Here is a 19333-nt window from a genome sequence, read left to right as displayed (position 1 = left end):
CCACCAAAATTAATCACCTTGAGATATAACGTTAGGATTTGGGTTAGGGCTCCAAACGAAAACTGTGTAAATGATTGCTCAGCACTGTTGAATTTTTGCAGGTGAAGGTTGTGACTTGTAATAACTCAATCCTAGAATGCTTTGTTTTAAAGTTGTTAATGGTTTTTCTTCTCTGCACATATCAATTTCTCTGAAAAACACTTTAGACCCTGATATGAAAGAAATTGTTTCATTTGATATTGCTGATTATTTGAAACCTTTCCAATGGTGAAGGAACATCTACACTCTCAGACCTTCTGACCTGGAAACACCTCAAATAGAAAGTGCATAGTACAAGGATGGAAGATGACATCTCGATAGAAGTTTAAAAATGAGTTGCTCATCAGATAGGAAGAAAAGAGGAATTGGGACCCTCTGTATTGAACCATAATTCCTTTTTTAAACCTGAGCCGAGTTTCTAAAGGCTCAGAAGAATGACCATCATGCCATCAATATATCTATTCTCTCTGGTGTTAGCCCTTTGGTTGGGTTTGATTGTGATGGCAACTGCTCCAAATGCTGGAACCTGAATTTAGAAATTATAATTGTAGTAAACTCCACCAACACGCCCCAGGTTTAAAACCCCTGACTGTTGCCCTAGCTGATTTCCCATTTCTGGAACCTTCCCCGGCTCCAACCAGCACCTCTCAACGGAGGGAAGATTCCACCAAGTTAACAATAGCAAAATGAGTTTTCCTGTTTGTTTTTCGTTTCCTTGGTCCCTGGTTAGAGTGGAAACAACAAGAAAACCTTGCAAAGGAGAAAGCTCGTCTCCAGGAGTTGGATGAGGAGGAGTATGATGCGTTGACCGAGGAACAGAAAATTCAGTTCGACAATGATTTGCTGCTGGCCCTCCGGGAACGGAAAAAGAAGTCGGTGACATTCAACTTCCTCCCCACTACCTATCCTCATTCCTCTCCCACCACAATCCAGCTCGCACACTCTGCTCCTCTAAAACCCACCTACTCAGTGTAACTCACTCTCATCTGTCTTGCAATCAACCTCTTGCTCACTCCCTCCCTCCTGCCTGGAATTCCCTCCCTATTCATATCTGCCAGACCACCATCACCCCATCTTCAAAGCCCTAGTAAAGTCATATCTCCTCCAAGAAGCCTTCCCTGGCTGATCTCTCATCTCCCTACACTATTCTACCTCAAGTCTGTGTCACCTATGCACTTGAACCAAGTAAGCACATAAATACTCACTCCACCTCTACCACACAGCCCTTATGTTCACATCTTTATAGTCTGCTACTTCCCCGACCTGTAATGTCTGTTTCCCCCTCTAGATTGTAAGCTCTTTGCAGGAATGGTGTCTACTCCAGTCAATCAATCAATGAGTGCTTTATTGAGTGCTTACTGTGTACTAAACCCTTTACTAGGTGCTTGGGAGAGAACAATACAATAAAACATGCCTTCCCCACATGGGGATCCCAGTCTAGAGGGGAAGACAGATATTAAATTACTGGCAGGAGAATGAGAGACTATAAGCACATGTAACGTGCTATGGAGCTGGAGGTGGGGTGCATGTCAAATGCTTAAGGGAGGGTGAATAGGAGATGTGAGGGCCTGTTCAGAGAAAGTGTCTTGGAGGAGTTGTGATTTTGTTCTCCCAAACACTTAGTACAGTGCTTTGCGCATAGTAAACACTCAGTAAATACAGTTGATGATTAAATTCCCATTTGTTTTCTTAAAAGTGACTTGGTTGAGGAGAGCACTGGAGAGCTAGGCTGTAATTCCAGCTTCAAAATAGGTTTGGTGAATGATCTTGGTGAAGTCACTTTCTCTGGCTTCATCTAGTCCCTCCGTCAGTCAATTAAGCAATAGTATCTATTGAGGGCCTTTCATGTGCATATCACTTGTTCTAAACACCTGGGAGAGTACAGTAGAGTTAGAAGACATGGTCCCTGCCCCAAGACGCTGGCTGTTCAGCGAGGAGCAGACAGATACATATTTAGAGAAGGAAAAAGAGAATGGCTATGAAGAGGAGTAAGTGTTTAAATTGTAGGGTGCTTAGTGTGCTATGTACAGAAGATTTATGGGTGTGTTTAAGTTTGTAATTGGCACGGTTGTGCTGAAGTGGCAGAAAGGGGACTCTGACCTGGGGAGACAAAAAATGAATCTGAGAAGGCCTCCTAGAGGATATGTGATTTCAGAAGGGCTCTGAAGATTTCAAAAGCAGGTCAGAGTTCTCCTTGAGAGGTGTCTGTGTAGGATTTAAGGAAGGGATGGCATTGGGAAGCTAGGCAGGGGACTTGGGTAGCTCAGATCTGATGATTTCAATTTTACCAACAAAGTAATCGATCAGTCATATTTATTGAGCACTTACTGTCTGCAGAGCCCTGGACTAAATCCCTGGGATAGAGCAATATAACAGAGTTGGTAGATACATCATCTGCCCACGAGCTTATGTTCTGAAGAGGAAAGACAGACATTGATACAAATAAATAAATAATGGATATATGAGACTGCGGGAGGGGTAAATAAAGGGTGCAAATTCAAATGCAAGGGCAACGCACAAGAGAGTGGGAGAAGGTAAGGTCATCAGAGAGTGGTAAGGTCATCAGAGATGAGAGAGAGAAAGAGAAGCTGGGAGCACAGGACATTTCAGGAACGAGGTAAAGGTCTGGAATAATTGCTGCAGTCAATGGGCATGGGAGTCGACGAGGAAGGAGGAGCCATGGTGCTGAGTGAAAGAGGGAAGAGTTGTAGCAAGTGAGGATGAATTAAAGGGGCCAAATGCACTCTTGCAGCATAGGCATAAAATGGGTAAAACAATTATTCCTTTCCCTACCTACCTCACAGGGAAGATGTGTACATAAATGAAATAAATTTGAAGCATTTGAGAAGATGCCATATAAAGGCTGGCAGGGAATGTGTCTGCTAATTCTCTTGCATTGTACTCCCCCAAGCACTTAGTACAGTGCTCTGTACACAGTAAGTGCTCAGTAAATACCATTGATAGACTGATTGATTGAAAAGGAGGAGGCCTCTTCCTCCATGCTCCTGCTTTTCTGTTGCTGCTCTGGGGCAGTGGTCATCATGGCTTCCAGCTCTAATCCCACCTCTGGCCCAAAACAGGGCCTTCATGGGTCCTTTTGGGAAATTGGGATCCTCCCACCCAAAATGAACTATTTGGGGACCGACAGTTCAATTGCGCTTTTCTAAAGCACATCGCAAAAGCATGCAGGGCTTGGATTCCCCATCCTGTCATAGCTTGGGGTACCCTGGGACTTTGGGGGATTAAGTGTTGGCTTGGGGGTGTCTTCAACCTGATAATTCGGTTCGGGGTAAGCCGCAAACCCCTCTGCAAGTTCACGGGGGGCAGTACTGTATCTCCTGGATCCTCAGTCGCAAAAGCACTTCCAAACATTGTTATTCCAAGGCAAAAGTAAGCATTTCTCTTTTAATCTCTCCTAGTTTAATCTGGAACAATCTATTTGGCTTTCTTGAGAGCACCTTCAGTGAGAGAATGAGTGTTACCAGAGCACTTTGGAAAAGTGAACTTGAAGAGAGCCAAATGCTCGTTAATTAGATATTGTTTCTCTACCTTGATTTAATGAAGGGAGTTGGAGAAACTGGCCCGGGAACTCCAGGAGAAGAAACTTCAGCAGGAGCTAGAAAGGCAACGAGAGGAAGAAGAGATGAAAAAAAAGAGCAAGAAAAATAAGCGAGAGTCTGGAAAGGAAGACTCAGGAAAGAAAAGTCAGCAAGGAAATCGGCAGGTAACAACTGTCAGACGATGTCTCAAAGGGGAGCGTTCATTTTAACTCCGCCTTGAAGAAAGGGGAAAATAATTCCTCAGCACAGGGTTTTTTACTCCAGTTCACTCTCCCAACAGATCACGGGGACCCAGAATAGCCTGATAGACATTTCAGTAAAATATTCATTTTTTGCCCATCTTCTGCAGTAAGTGGAGCTGTCCCCAGGGATGAGGGCAAGAATTTCCTGCAGGCTCTTGGCGATCAATTAAAGGGCTTTTGGACCAGTTCTCTTATTGCTGTGGTACATACAACAAGATAATCTTGTCTGAGGCCTCTGGCCCACAGCGGAGTTAGCCCACGAGGGACCCTCTAAGTGGTATAGCTCTGTCAGTATTGGCTTGGGATTAATGACATTGCCACCTGACAAAGGCACACGCCTGCCTAGAAAAAGTCTGGGCAAGTTATCAACCCTCCGTGGAGAGCCACAAGCTGAACAATAGTGGCTGAAAATGATAGATCTTTTATCAGAGCCCTAAATGTTCAGTAGGCTAAGTCACCCTGCCTCGCCGACTAAGGATTAGGTCTGTGTTTTGGGCAGATTTATCAGAGGCAGTGACAAAGAGCCAAATTCTCCCCTGCATTTTAATCAGTAGATCAGTGGTATTTACTGAGCACTTACTGTGTACAGAGCACTGTACTAAGCACTGCATCATATAATGGAGTTGGTAGACATGATCCCTGCTCTCAAGAAGTTTACAGTCTAGTGGGGGAAGACAGAAATTAAACTAAGTCAATTAGGCCAACAGGATTTGGTGACAGATTGAATATGTGGATTGAATGAGAAATTTGAATGTGTCAAGGTTAATACCCAGGTATTGGGCAAAGGTCTTATTCGGCATTCAACACATTATGTTGTGCACGTAGATGTTCAATAACTTCAAAAATAGAAGTTGGATGCCTTATTATACAGTTTTAATCTACTGACCCTGCAGGACAAACCAATCCATTGAAAATGGGCAGACTCTTCCTGTACCATTCCCCTGTTCCCCCCGAATGGTAGCAGAATTGCACTTTCCAAGTGCTTAGTACAGTGCTGGGCACACAGTAAATGCTCAATGAATACGATTGAATGAATGAGTGACAATACCATCTTTCCTGCTGTTCCACGTATTTCTTCAAAGAATTTCTTCATTCCACCCAGACTAATTCTCACCCAAACTACTATAAGCGTATTTTCTTTTTCTTGGCTTCCTAGCCTGCCAACCTAAATCCTACTACCAAATCAGACATCAAGTTGGATGGAGGATTAGAAAGAAAAGTATCAGTAAGAGATCAAACCTCGAGTGAGAAGGATGACGCGTTCAAGAGGAGAAAGAGCAAGCACTACGTGGCAGAAATAGCCCAGCTTTTGCATCAACCAACCGGGGACACGGAGGAAGCTGAAAAGGATTTAGCTTGGGAAAATGATAGACAGTTGGCCCAGAAGTTTAAGGTGTATGAATCGGGCTTGAAAGATGTCATGCAAATCCTCACCAGCTGGGACCGGCTCCAGTGTGTTCAGCTTCAGCCTTCCTCGGGGGAGGAGGCCCAGCACGAACTCGAAGACCAGCGGCAGGCACCATCCGGACGGAAAGGGCGGAAAGACCGAGAGAAGGAGCGCTTGGAAAAAATGGAGAAGGAGAGAGTCGAGAAAGAGCGCCTAGAGAAAGAGAAGGCTGAGAAGGAGCGTCTGGAGAAGCTGAAGACAATGGAAGACAAGATTGAAGGGGGAGAGGGAGAGGGAGAAGATGACCAAGAAGGGAAGAGGGAATCTGGGGTGCCATTCTTGGACTTCCAAATATTGGCTACGGATGACTTCAGTTGGAAGCAGGTTCTGGAGTGTGACAAGCTGCCAGCTGTGGAGCAGGTAATAAATGATCAATCATATTTATTGAACACTTGCTAATGCTACTACTAATAATATAATAATATTATTATTATTATGCTAGTTGTGCCAGGCACTGTACTAAGCACCAAGGTGGATACAAGCAGATTGAATTAGCCACAGTCCCTGCCCAGCACAGGGCTCACGGTCCCCATTTTCCAGATGAGGTAACTGAGGCCCAGAGAAGTGAAGTGACTTGTCCAAGGCCACACAGTAGATGAGTGACAGAGCCAGATTAGAACCCATGACCTTGAGACTCCCAAGCCCATGCTCTATCTGCTGCCCAAGCTGCTTGCTGTGTGCAGAGCACTGTACTTAGTGCTTGGGAGATTGAAATATTACAGAATTGGTAGACCCTGTTCTCTGCCCACAGTGAGCTTACAGTCTAGAGGGGGAGACAGACAGTAATATGAATAAATAAATTGACTTACAGATATGTACATAGGTGCCATAGGATGTCCTGCAACTATGCCAGAAGAGTTGGCCATGGGATTGTTCTCATCTTTTCTCCCCTCATGTATGGGGTTGTTGTCTTTCCAGTGGGCTGCTGCAGACTTCGTGCCCAGGATCTCAGCTGGCACCTATCTGTTCCATTTCCTTGCAGACACCTCACCAGGCTTTTCCTGCATTTCCTCAAAGTCCGTTCAGTGCTAGGTGACTGTTGACGCTTGCTACCCAGTGTCCAGGAGAATATTCCCGACTCCCCAGAATCTGGCTATGCTTCAAGGGGAAGTGTTGAAGGGATGCCAGGCATTATTCCGATCTGCACTTTGGCCACCCTGTCCCAAAGAAGAAAAATCTGGGTATTTAACACCTTGCCCCATATTACCTGCTTATGGGGTAAGACAAGTGAAAGGGCTGGACCATGAAGTGATACGATTTGATTAGGAATTCCCAGAAGTTATTCAAAACTTTTACTAGATGCTTTCCAAGTGAGGGGTGGAAATGGAATCTCTAGAGTCTCTCCTGGAGATGGGCTGGCTGGCTGGTAGCCTGCCAGATATTTCCAGTGCACTTCTTACCTTGAAATGGATTGTGTCCGGGATGCGCCTATGCTACCTGTCTTCATACTCATCTTTGACACGTACCACATTGGAAATACTAATGTTCATTAATACAGCTGCTGACAGTCAATCTTGGATCTTTACCGGAGACACTCAGGGTCTAGAATACTTTTGATTTCCCTAAGAAAAGATTGAGAATGAACATTAATATGTTTGTTCTCAGATTTATTCTGTCCCCGTGGACTTTCCCTGTGAGGTAGCCTGTCATGTCCTAGACGCACAATACAATTTTCAGAAAGGAATTGAAAAAATATGGATTTGTCTCCCCAAACATCATCCATGTTTTCTTTTTTCTACTTTTCAGCTTCTTTTTTTCCCTCCTCTGTTATTCTGTCTCTGCGACTTTTACCTGTTTTCTTATTTCCTTTTTATTTTCTGATACATATCTTTCATAAGAGAACAATCCATACAAAAACAAACTCTAGGACATAGAAATGTTGTGTAGGAAACCAGAGAAGAGTTTCTTTCCAGATGTAAAACCATCCACAAAAATCAGTTATTCTTCAGTGATGACTAAGCGCCCAAACGGTGCAGAAGACTTTGAGGAATTTTAAAGGAGGGATAAGAGCCTTTCCTCTATTACAGGCACCTTGGACCTCTCCCCTGAACTGGGAAATCTCACATCAAAACTCTGAAAGGCTTGGGCCTCAACATATTCTGAGAAGCCATAAAATGAAGTGCCATACAATTTTTAAAAAAGGGTAACCTGAGAGGAGCCCTGAAAGAGGAATTAATGAAAGACTTTCTCTTGTGATTTAGATCCTGGATGCATTGGGCTTGGGTCCGTCGGGGCCCCCCATCCCTCCTCCTGCCTTGTTCTCAGTGGTCCCCTACCCAGGGAAACGTGTGACTCTCAAAGGCGCAGACACTCTCAAGCACTTCGTCTTCGTCGTCCCCCCAACTGAAGAGCCTGCGGGGTCAGAGGAGAAAAAAGAAGGAGAGACTGACGTTGATGTTGCCCTCTCAACCCTGGCAGTGAAGGTAAAGGATGGGCCCTTTTGATGAGAGAGAGAGAGGGAGGGAGGGAGGGAGGAGAGAGAGAAACGTGCCTGGGTCTGCCTGAGGTATGACGAATGACAGTCTAAAAAGACTTCAGAGATTCTGTCAGGGTTTCAGCAGCTCTAGTGACACTTGAGTCTTCACCCAGCTAATGGAACATTCCCTTACAATGTACCTTGAAGGGACCGAAAAGTGATTGCCCTTGCTTGGACCGACAGATACTTTAGCCAAGGCAATGCATGAAAATCTATCCAAGTGATGACTAATGCCTGGAATTCTAGTAACCTTGAATTCCTGTTCACACCTAGCTACCACTGTACCTGGATTTTGCCCTGAGGAGACAGACGTAGGACCAGATTTTGCTCCAAATCTTGTCTTGGGGGCTCCCCGTGAACATTAAGTTGGTTGCTTAATGTTATGCTTGTGCCATGTACTTTAGGCCAAAGCTGAATTTTTGTTCTAAGCAATTATCTTTAAAAAAATGTCTTTATCCCATGTAAGCATGGCCCTAGAGTGGCACTGACTGCCAAGGCTGTAGTAGAACACTGAACTGTGGGTGAGAGAATTGTGGGGGGGTTTTTTGTTTGTTTTTATGGTATTTTTTAAGCACGTACTATGTGTCAAACACTTCTAAATACTAAGGTAGGTACAAGTTAATTAGGTCAGAAACAGTCCCTCTCCCTCATGGGGCTCACAGTCTAAGTCGGAGGGAGAACAGATATTTTATCCTCATTTTAGAATTGAGGAAACTGAGGTCCAGAGAAGTTAAGTAACTTGCCCAAGGTCACACAGCAGACAAATGGCGGAGCTGGAATTAGAACCCAGGTCCTTCCAACTCCCAGGCTCGTGCTCTTTCCAGTAGGTTGCCCTGCTTCTCAAGTGTATGTCTGTAGGGGGAAAGGGTGCAGCAGCTACTAACCGCTACTCACAGATCTCTTTGGTTACCTTCAGCAAGCCTCTTCATTGCTCTGGGCCTCAGTTTCCCTGTCTTTATGCTTTCTGGGTGCTGGGTTAAATAAACACAATGGCTGAGGATGGGTATAAATAGACTTTTAAGTGCTAGAGTTATTGTTGGATTGAACCAGCCTGGGGAGTTGGGAAGGCTTCTTGGAGGTGGGATTTTCAAAGGGTGCCAAAGTTGGACTGAGAACTGAGGTCTAGTGGGCGTGGAGTGGAAGGGCATTCCAGACTGGGAGAGCAGTGAGAGTAAGGAATTGGAGGAGGGCGAGATGAGAGCAGGGAACAACTAGGAGGTGAGCTTGGGAGGCTCAAAAGCCTGAGAAGATGAAGAGAGCCAACTGGGAGAGAGCTTCTCAAGAGCCTTGAACCTAGTGGCCAGAGGGTTTTTTTGGTTTAATGTAGTGGGAGATGGCAGCCATTAGAGAATTTTGAAGAGGAACATTACAAGCTCATTGAGGTCAGGAAGTGTGTCTGTTTACTGTTACATTGTTCTCTCCCAAATAAGAGAGAACACCGTAAGCACTCAATAAATATGATTGAAGGAATGAATGAAAGAATGAAAGGAAGATGATCTAGGCCTCTAGTCTGAAGAGGGGAAAAGCTAGAGTCAGGGAGACCAGTGAGGTATCTAATAATGATGGGTTGAGTGCTTGAACTGGGGGTGAGGGGGTTGGGGAGGCTGTTTGAGTGACGAGGATGCTCCCATCCAGCATCAGCCTGGTAAATGCCCAAATCCTGACCAAGCAATCTTGACTTCATTCATTCATTCATTCATTCAGTAGTATTTATTGAGTGCTTACTGTGTGCAGAGAGCACTGTACTAAGTGCTTGGGAAGTACAAGTCGGCAACATATAGAGACGGTCCCTGCTGAACAACGGGTTTACAGTCTAGAAGTTAAGTTCTTACTGTACTAAGTGCTGGTGTAGATACAAGCTTATCAGGTTGGACAGTCCCTGTCTCACATGGGGCTCACAGTCTTAATCCCCATTTTACAGATGAGGTCACTGAGGCACAGAGAAGTGAAGTGACTTGCCCAAGGTCACACAGCAGACAAGTGACAAAGACATGATTAGAGCACACGTCCTTCTGACTCCCAGTCCATGCTCCATCCACTAGGCCAAACAGCTTCTCAAAATATAAACGATATTCTCGGTGAATTTGACTGAAAAATAATATAAACAGTGAGCATGATCCAGTGGTGAAAAGCTTCCATTAACAATAAATGTTTAGTATGCGCTTTCCCTTGCTCAGCTGCTGGCAGACTCTGCTGCTTAGAAAGCCATTTCATTCACTCGTTCATTCAGTCATATTTATTGAACGCTCACTGTGTGCAGAGCACTGTACCTAAGTGATTGGGAAGTACAAGTTGGCAACATATAGAGACGGTCCCTAGCCAAAAGAGACAGGCTTACAGTCTAGAAGGGGGAGACAGACAACAAAACAAAACATGTAGACTGGTGTCTAAATCATCAGAACAAATAGAATTAAAGCTATGTGTACATCATTAACAAAATAAATAGAATAGTAAATATGTACAAGTAAAAAGAGTGATAAATCTGTACAAACATATACATGTGCTATGGGGAGGGGAAGGAGGTAGGGTGGGGGGGATGGGGAGGAGGAGAGGAAAAAGGGGGCTCAGTCTGGGAAGGCCTCCTGGAGGAGGTGAGCTCTCAGACTTCTCTGTAAGCTTCTTGTGGGCAGAGATTGTCTATACCTACTCTTTTGTATTGGGCTTTTCCAAGCGCTTAGTATAGTGTTCAGCCCTCAGTGCTCAATACATGCCATTGATGGATTGATTGTCTTTCTGGAGTTGCAGGAGGAACAGATCACCCCACCCAGGAGCAGGCAGAGGCAGAAAGAGAAAACAGAGCAAGCCCGGGAAAGTCAAAAGGATAAGCGTCGTACGGCCGTTGTCAAGAAGGGCATTCAGGGAATTCCTTCTGGAACCATGGCCCCTTTGTCAGACTTGGATCAGAGCACCTTCATTGGTGAACCTTCACAGGAAAAAATCACCAGGTAAGCCTCTGAACAACCTAGAAGCATCATGGCCTAGTGGAGAAAACACGGGCCTGGGAATGAGAGGACCTGGGTTCTAATCCCGGCTCTGCCACGTGTCTGCCGTGTGACCTTGGGCAAGTCACTTCTTTGTGCCTTAGTTACCCAATGTAAAACAGGGATTGACTCCTCCGACCTAGTCCATGCTGATTATGTTGACTCTACCCCAGCACTTAGAGCATTCATTCATTCAATCGTATTTATTGAGCGCTTACTGTGTGCAGAGCACTGCACTAAGCGCTTGAGAAGTACAATCGGCAACATATAGAGATGGTTCCTACCCAACCATGGATTCACAGTCTAGAAGGGAGAGACAGACAACAAAACAAAACAAGTAGACAGGTGTTAATACCATCAGAATAAATAGAATTATAGCTCTATGCGCGTCATTAAAAAAATAGAGTAATAAATAAGTACAAATATACACAAGTGCTGTGGGAAGGAGAAGGGGGTAGGGCAGAGGGAGGAGGAGGAGAGAATAAGGCGGGGGCTCAGTCTGGGAAGGGCTCCTGGAGGAGCTGAGCTCTCAGTAGGGCTTTGAAGGGAGGAAGAGAGCTAGTTTGGCGGATGTGCGGAGGGAGGGCATTCCAGGCCAGGGGAAGGACATGGGCCAGGGGTCGATGGCGGGACAGGCGAGAACGAGGCACAGTGAGGAGGTTAGCGGCAGAGGAGCGTAGGGTGCGGGCTGGGCCGGAGAAGGAGAGAAGGGAGGTGAGTTAAGAGGGGGCGGGGAAATGGAGAGCTTTGAAGCCGAGGGTGAGGAGTTTTTGCCTGATGCGTAGATTGATAGGCAACCACTGGAGATTTTCGAGGAGGGGAGTGACATGCCCAGAGCATTTCTGTAGAAACATTATCTGGGCAGCAGAGTGAAGAATAGACTGAAGTGGGGAGAGACAGGAGGATGGAAGATCAGAAAGGAGGCCGATGCAGTAATCCAGTCAGGATAGGATGAGAGATTGAATCAACAAGGTAGTGGTTTGGATGGAGAGGAAAGGGCAGATCTTGGCGATGTTGTGAAGGTGAGACCGGCAGGTGTTGGTGACGGATTGGATGTGTGGGGTGAAAGAGAGCGGAGTTGAGGATGACACCAAAGTTGCAGGCTTGTGAGACGGGAAGGATGGTAATGCCGTCCACAGTGACAGGAAAGTCAGGGAGAGGACAGGGTTTGGGAGGGAAGATAAGGACCTCAGTCTTGGTCATATTGAGCATCAGGTGGTGGGCGGACATCCAGGTGGAAATGTCCTGAAGGCAGGAGGAGATACAAGTCTGGAGGGATGGAGAGAGAACAGGGGAGGAGATGTAGATTTGGGTGTCGTCTGCTCAGAGATGATAGTTGAATCCCTGCTTGACACACCATAAGTGCTTAGCAAATACCATAAAAACAACAACAGAATATATGCTTGCCAAATAGTACAGTCATCCTGGCATTACTATAAGCCTCTCTCCTCCGGAGTCAGTATTGGAGGGTGGACTTTTCTCCTATTGCTTGGGCCTGAGCTTAAAGCCAGCATCACAGATCCCCCTGGCTTTGCCTCAAGGACTGACTTAATCTATCTGGCAGAGATGCTGATTTTTGGTCTTTTGTTCTCTTGCAGGCTGAACAACTTCCGCTGGATCGTGCCAGCCAACGGGGAGGTTACACTTCGGGTTCACTTCTCCTCCACTGAGACTGGCAACTATGACCAGACACTGAATTTTGAAGTCCTGGGAACACATCGCCTGTATCAAGTTTATTGCCGAGGCATCTGCACTTATCCCACAATCAGCCGAGACCCCAAGTGAGTCACGTATCTAAAAGGTTGAAGTCTGCACATCTGTTTTCTTTAGCAGAAAGTTGTTCCAGCACCCTTTAATTACTATTTTAGCACCCTGATGGAAGTTTAGGTCATTCAGTCCAGTGGGACACCAGAAATCTGACTTTGTTTTCTGACCTCAGGCAAAGAATGAGGGGACTAGGATAGAACAAGGATTCTCAACCTAAGACACCGTGTGGCCTAATGGATAGAACATAGGCCTGTGAGTCAGAAGGACTTGTCTGCCGTGAGACCTTGGGCAAGTCACTTCTCTGTGCCTCAGTTACCTCATCTGTAAAATGAGGATTAAAAAATACTGTGAGCCCCATGTGGGACATGGACTGTGTCCAATCTGATGAGCGAATATATACCCCAGCACTTAGTATAATTCCTGGCACCTAGTAAGTGCTTAACAAATACCATAAAACAAAACCACTTTTTGTTAGCACCTCTGCCTTCAGATCCTCATGGAGCCTGTGATTGAGGCTCCCACTAGCCAGGAAGCCCCCAGTTGCCTTCTTCCTGAATTCCATTTGAGGTGATGGATATGTATCCGGATCCCATCTCCAGAGCCATAAGCTCACAGATCCTCTGAAGCTGAAGGAAGTCCTTGCTCCCTCCTTCCCTCCCTCCCAGGAAGACCGATTTGACCCCATGCTGCATTTAGAATTCAAGTTTGAGTGGTTTCCCCATTGCCTTTTTTTTAAATTTGCTGCTTTTCCCTTCTTCTCATTTCTCCAGCTCCTTTAACTGCTCCTTTAACAGCTCCTTGGAGAAGCAGCGTGGCTTAGTGGAAAGAGCCCGGGCTTGGGAGTCAGAGGTCATGGGTTCTAATCCCGGCTCTGCCACTTGTCAGCTGTGTGACTTTGGGCAATCCGCTTAACTTCTCTGTGCCTCAGTTACCTCATCTGTAAAATGGGGAATGAGACTGTGAGCAGCACGTGGGACACCCTGATTACCTTGATTGTATCTACCCCAGCACTTAGAACAGTGCATGGCATATAGTAAGCACTTAACAAATATCATCATTTTTTTTAACACTCCATAGATATGGGGTAGGAGGAAAGCCATGCTCTCTCACCTCCAAATTGCTTGGTGTCCCCAAGCCCCATTTTCTTCTTCATGGAGAAAGCAGTTTACTGAAGTTATTAAGTACCCTTGTCCAAAGTGTCGTGATTCCATATAAAAAGGTTCCTGTATTATAGGCCCCAGTCAGTTCCTGGCCAGAATTTACATTTGAGTTTGGAAAGGGGAGAGTGATTCTTTTGAACACTTCTTCCGAACTCCTATCATTCTTCGGGGAGGTGTTTGTTCTCCTTTAACTGTTTATTGAGCAACTACTGTGTTTTTCACCTCCCCCAGTAGCAGAGGTACCAGAACTCTATTCAAGTGCATCCGTTCCTACTGAAAACAAACAAACAAAAAAACACTTGGTCCCAAACCATAGCTCTAGAGTTTCTGGATGTCGTGATTTTGGCAGCTAAGAGACTAAGGATGAAGCGGTGGGTTGAGCATTGCTGTTTTTCTTGATTTGAGAACCCTATGAAGTCAATCAGTAAGGATGGTGATCAAATAAAGAGTGTAAATTAATCAAAAGGCAACTAGATACTTATACTGCACAGGAGAAATCACCCGACTCAGTGATAGAGCTGAGATGCTCCTCTGAGACCATGGAGCAGACATGTCTTGGACAGTAACTTTTTGCCTTCATTGTCTATTTAATTACCAGAGTGGTGTTCCTCCACCGAAAGAAAGAGATAAAGCCTGATGAGATCGTCTTTAAGAAGTATATAATGAGTTTGGAGATGTTTCAGTTTGGCCCATTGCTCTGTGGAAAATCAAGAGATAAGTAAGTGTTCTAATCTGACAATCCTGGCTGAAATCTTTTAGACCACTTTGGTAATTGCTTAGCTTTGATTTTTTTTCTTTCTCCCATGTAGTCTTCAAAATACCATCCATTGCGTCCTGATGTCACAAGATTTTAGAAATAGAGCAAAGAAGAGTGTAGCTCAAAAAATACCAGTGATTGATGGATTGGGGTTTGTGTTGTCCCGCAGTAACCAAACTGAACTATAGCCAGGTATCTGTGTGGAAGCTTAGTACCGTGCACATAGTAAGTTCTTAATAAACTCCACCATTAACCTCACACTGGCAGAAACTGCATACCACTCCACTAAATTCCTGAAACAACTTCCAAACCAAGTCCTGGGATCAGACCCAATAAGGTTGAAAACTCTTCCATCACAGACTATTAGAACCTCGAGACCAGGGTTAGAGACTTCCACTAGTTCAGTACCCTAAACGGTAGCTGCTAAATAAATACTGATGATAATGATGTAGTTAATAACAAATCTTCAGTCAGTCCTACCTGTGGGAGGGCTGCTACTACTGCAGAATATACTAACCATGGGTGATCAGCTGGTGGTATTTTTTTGAGCACTTACTGTATGCAGAACACTGTACTAAGCGGTAGCTGCTAAATAAATACTGATGATAATGATGTAGATAATAACAAATCTTCAGGCAGCCCTACCTGTGGTCGGGCTGCTACTACTCCAGAATACACTAACCATAGGTGATCAGTCGGTGGTATTTTCTGAGCACTTACTGTGTGCAGAACACTGTACTAAGTGGTAGCTGCTAAATTAATACTGATGATAATGATGTAGATAATAACAAATCTTCAGTCAGCCCTACCCGTGGGAGGGCTGCTACTACTCCAGAATACACTAACCATAGGTGATCAGTCGGTGGTATTTTTTGGGTACTTACTGTGTGCAGAACACTGTACTAAGCAGTGGCTGCTAAATAAATACTGATGATAATGATGTAGATAATAACAAATCTTCAGGCAACCCTACCTGTGGGAGGGCTGCTACTACTCCAGAATACACTAACCATAGGTGATCAGCTGGTGGTATTTTCTGAGCACCTACTGTGTGCAGAACACTGTACTAAGCAGTAGCTGCTAAATAAATACTGATGATAATGATGTAGATAATAAATCTTCAGGCAGCCCTACCTGTGGGAGGGCTGCTACTACTCCAGAATACACTAACCATAGGTGATCAGTTGGTGGTATTTTTTGAGCACTTACCGTGTGCAGAACACTGTACTAAGCGGTAGCTGCTAAATAAATACTGATGATAATGATGTAGATAATAACAAATCTTCAGTCAGCCCTACCTGTGGGAGGGCTGCTACTACTCCAGAATACACTAACCATAGGTGATCAGTTGGTGGTATTTTTTGAGCACTTACTGTGTGCAGAAGACTGTACTAAGTGCTTGGGAGAGTACACTACAACAGAGTTGGTCATCATGTTTCCTGCCCACAGTGATCTTACAGTCTAGAGGGGGAGTCTAGAATTTAACTTGCTCATAGAGGACTCCCAGCCTTGAATGATGGCCCAGATTTCCATTGAGGGGACATTAAGGGAGTGGATTTAGCCCTCCCAGAGAGAATTTTTCACAAAGCATATATAACAAAGCGTGGGCCTCGGAGTCAGAAGGACTTGGGTTCTAATTCCAGCTCCGCCACTTGTCTGCTGTGTGACCCTGGGTAAGTCACTTACCTTCTCTGTGCCTCAGTTTCCTCATTCATAAAAGACCATAAGCTCCATGTGGGACAGGGACTGTTTTCTCCTTGGAGAAAACTCTGCCCACAGTGTTGCTCCCTGTGTGTGTCCAGCAGTCTTCCCGGACAGCTTTGGTCTGAGCTGGTGCTGCTTGTTTGTGGAGTCTGTGGCTCTTCCTCTTCTCCTAAAAGGGTGCTCACCCCCTTTGCCCCAAAGGGAGGGTAAAATTGAATGTCTCTCCAAGCACATTTTCTTTCAAGGCAGCGTGGCCTGCCCAGACTTCAGCTTTCTTCCGATTCCCTGAACTGGAAACAAGACCACATTACTAAGCTACCAGATTTATTTGATGGAGAAGAGGGTGAGCTTTAATCAGCATGCAGAGAGTCTAAGCAGGAAAAGCAGTAGGGGGATCCACTCCCCAATAAGATTGGAAGAAAGGTAAAGGATTTCCCGCAAAAGCCTGTAAACCGAAGGTCAGCGCTTTCTTGTCCCCAGACGTTTCCTTCTGTTCTTCGTTTTCAGGTATAAGGCAGTTCAGTACCCCAACAACATGGAGAAGTTAACTATCCTGAACAATTCTTCAGTGGATGTGGAAGTCTTCTTCTTTTTCCAGCACGACGCCAAAGCAAATACTTACCTCCTGGACCCCCCTACCATGAAACTCAAACCAAATCAGAAACAGGTACAAAGAGCCTGGGAAGAGTCTTACCTGAGTGACTTCTTCTCCACTCTGGTTTCTGCCCCCTCCACACCACTAAGTCCCAGGTCAACAGTGATCATCTCCTCACCAAGTTTAACAGATTGTACTCTGCCCTAATTCTCCTTGACCCCTTGACAGCCTTTGTCCCTCTGACCACCCCCTTCTCCTAGAAATACCATCTAAGCTTGGTTTCTCTGGAACAGTCCTCTCCTAGTTCTCCTCCTACCTCTCTGGCCACTTCTTCTTTATCTTTTTTGCTGGCTCCTCCTCTGCTTCCCTTTTTATTTACAGTCTACCCCCACTCCCTCAGAGGGGCTTGTCTGTTCTAAAGGCTTCAACTTCCACCTCTGCCAAAATAATAATAATAATAATAATGGCATTTATTAAGCGCTTACTATGTGCAAAGCACTGTTCTAAGCACTGGGGAGGTTACCAGGTGATCAGGTTGTCCCACGGGGGGCTCACAGTCTTAATCCCCTTTTTACAGATGAGGTAACTAAGGCCCAGAGAAGTGAAGTGACTGGCCCAAAGTCACACAGCTGACAATTTGCGGAACCGGGATTTGAACCCATGACCTCTGACTCCAGCCCACAGCGTGGCGTGGCTCAGTGGAAAGAGCCCGGGCTTGGGAGTCAGAGTTCATGGGTTTTAATCCCGGCTCTGCCACGTGTCTGCCGTGTGACCTTGGGCAAGTCACTTCACTTCTCTGAGCCTCAGTTACCTCATCTGTAAAATGGGGATTAAGACTGTGAGCCCCACATGGGACAACCTGATCACCTTGTATCCCCCCAGCACTTAGAATAGTACTTTAAACATAGTAAGCACTTAAAAAATGTCATTATTATTATTATTATTATTATCATCATCATCTCTCTTCTCTGCAATCTCCCCTCTCCCCCTGCCTCCAGAACCCCTCGATATGGGTAGCCCACCGGCACTTAAAGTCAGTATGCCCCCAAACTTAACTCCACATCTTCCCTCCCAAGCCCTTTCCTCTCCCCTCTTTCTCATAACTTCTGACAGCACTACCATCCTCCCCATCTTTCAAGCCCTCAAGCTTGGCGTTATCCTTGCCTCATGACTCTTCTCTCTCTTTCAACCTCTATATTCAATCTCCAACCAAACTGCTTCCCCTGGTGGTCCAAGTACTTGTCCTATCTCAACTTGACTATGAATAATAATAATAATAATAATAATAATTATGGTATTTGTTAAGCATTTACTATGTGCAAAGCACTGTTCTAAGCACTGGGGGGGTGCAAGGTGATCAGGTTGTCCCACGTGGGGCTCACAGTCCCCATTTTACAGATGAGGGAACTGAGGCACAGAGAAGTTAAGTGACTTGCCCAAAGTCACACAGCTGACAGTTGGCGGAGTTGGGATTTGAACCCATGACCTCTGACTCCAAAGCCCGTGCTCTTTCCACTGAGCCACACTGCTTCTCTATTAGATTATTAGATCGACTTCCTCACAGACCACCTTGCCTCCACTTCAAATTTCACTCTGTTGCGTGGATCATTCCCTGAAACATTGTTCTGGTCGCATGTCACCACTCCTTAAAACCTTCCAATGGTTGCCCATCCATCTCCACCTCAAACAGAAACTCCTCCTCATCAGCTCTAAGACACTCAATCATCTGTCTACTCTCCTCACACTTCTCCCCCACTCCATCTCAACTTTCACACTATTCATTCCTCTCAAACCAACCTACCACGAGAAGAAGTGTGGCCTACAGGAGACGGCCTGGGAGTCAGAAGGACCTGAGTTCCAATCCCAGCTCCACCGCTTGTCTGCTGTGTGACCTTGGGCAAGTCATTTACCTCCTCTGTGCCTCTGTTTCCTCATTTGTAAAAGACTGTGAGCCCCATGTGGGTCATGGACTGTGCCCAAACCTGCTTACTGTGAATCTACCCCGGTGCTTAGCACAGTGCCTGGCACGAAGTAAATGCTTAATAAATGCCATAAAATTTTTTTTTTAAAGCTGACTCATTCTTGTCTCTCTCTCTCTCTCTGCTGGCCTTTTGCTCACCCCTTCCCTTCTGCCTGGGATTACCTCCCCTTTCCCATCTGGCCTGTTTTTCCCATTTTCGAAGCCCTTCTGAAATCTTATCTCCTCCAGGAGGTGTTCCCTCCCTATCCTCCCTCCACGTACCCCTGCCACACACCCATCTTCAGTACTTCTATGTGTCTTAATAATAATAATAATAATGGCATTTGTTAAGCAGTTACTATGTGCAAAGCATTGTTCTGAGCACTGGGGAGCATACAAGGTGATCAGTTTGTCCCACATGGGGCTCACAGTCTTAATCCCCATTTTACAGATGAGGGAACTGAGGCACAGAGAAGTGAAGGGACTTGCCCAAAGTCACACAGCTGACAAGTGGCAGAGCCGGGACTTGAACCCATGACCTCCGACTTCCAAGCCCGTGCTCTTTCCACTGAGCCACGCTGCTTCTGCTGCTTCTAAAGCACTTGGTTATTCACCTCTCCACCTCTGAAGCACTATTGGACAAAT

General features: G+C 45.5%; 1 protein-coding gene across 1 annotated transcript in view; it reads left to right on the top strand.

Annotated features, from left to right (window-relative positions):
• The window catches only part of HYDIN (HYDIN axonemal central pair apparatus protein), a 317742-nt gene that overhangs the window by 234551 nt on the left and 63858 nt on the right, over nt 1–19333 (top strand). Inside the window, exons 45-52 of the mRNA XM_038753650.1 lie at nt 770–911; nt 3604–3763; nt 4998–5648; nt 7490–7711; nt 10510–10709; nt 12344–12526; nt 14271–14390; nt 16641–16800. Coding sequence (XP_038609578.1) covers nt 770–911; nt 3604–3763; nt 4998–5648; nt 7490–7711; nt 10510–10709; nt 12344–12526; nt 14271–14390; nt 16641–16800 — 1838 coding nt within the window. The remainder of the gene's footprint in view (nt 1–769; nt 912–3603; nt 3764–4997; nt 5649–7489; nt 7712–10509; nt 10710–12343; nt 12527–14270; nt 14391–16640; nt 16801–19333) is intronic.

This window comes from Tachyglossus aculeatus, chromosome 11, assembly GCF_015852505.1.
Source record: "Tachyglossus aculeatus isolate mTacAcu1 chromosome 11, mTacAcu1.pri, whole genome shotgun sequence".
In the NCBI taxonomy this organism is placed as follows: Eukaryota; Metazoa; Chordata; class Mammalia; order Monotremata; family Tachyglossidae; genus Tachyglossus; species Tachyglossus aculeatus.
This window is presented reverse-complemented; position numbering and strand designations above follow the sequence as displayed.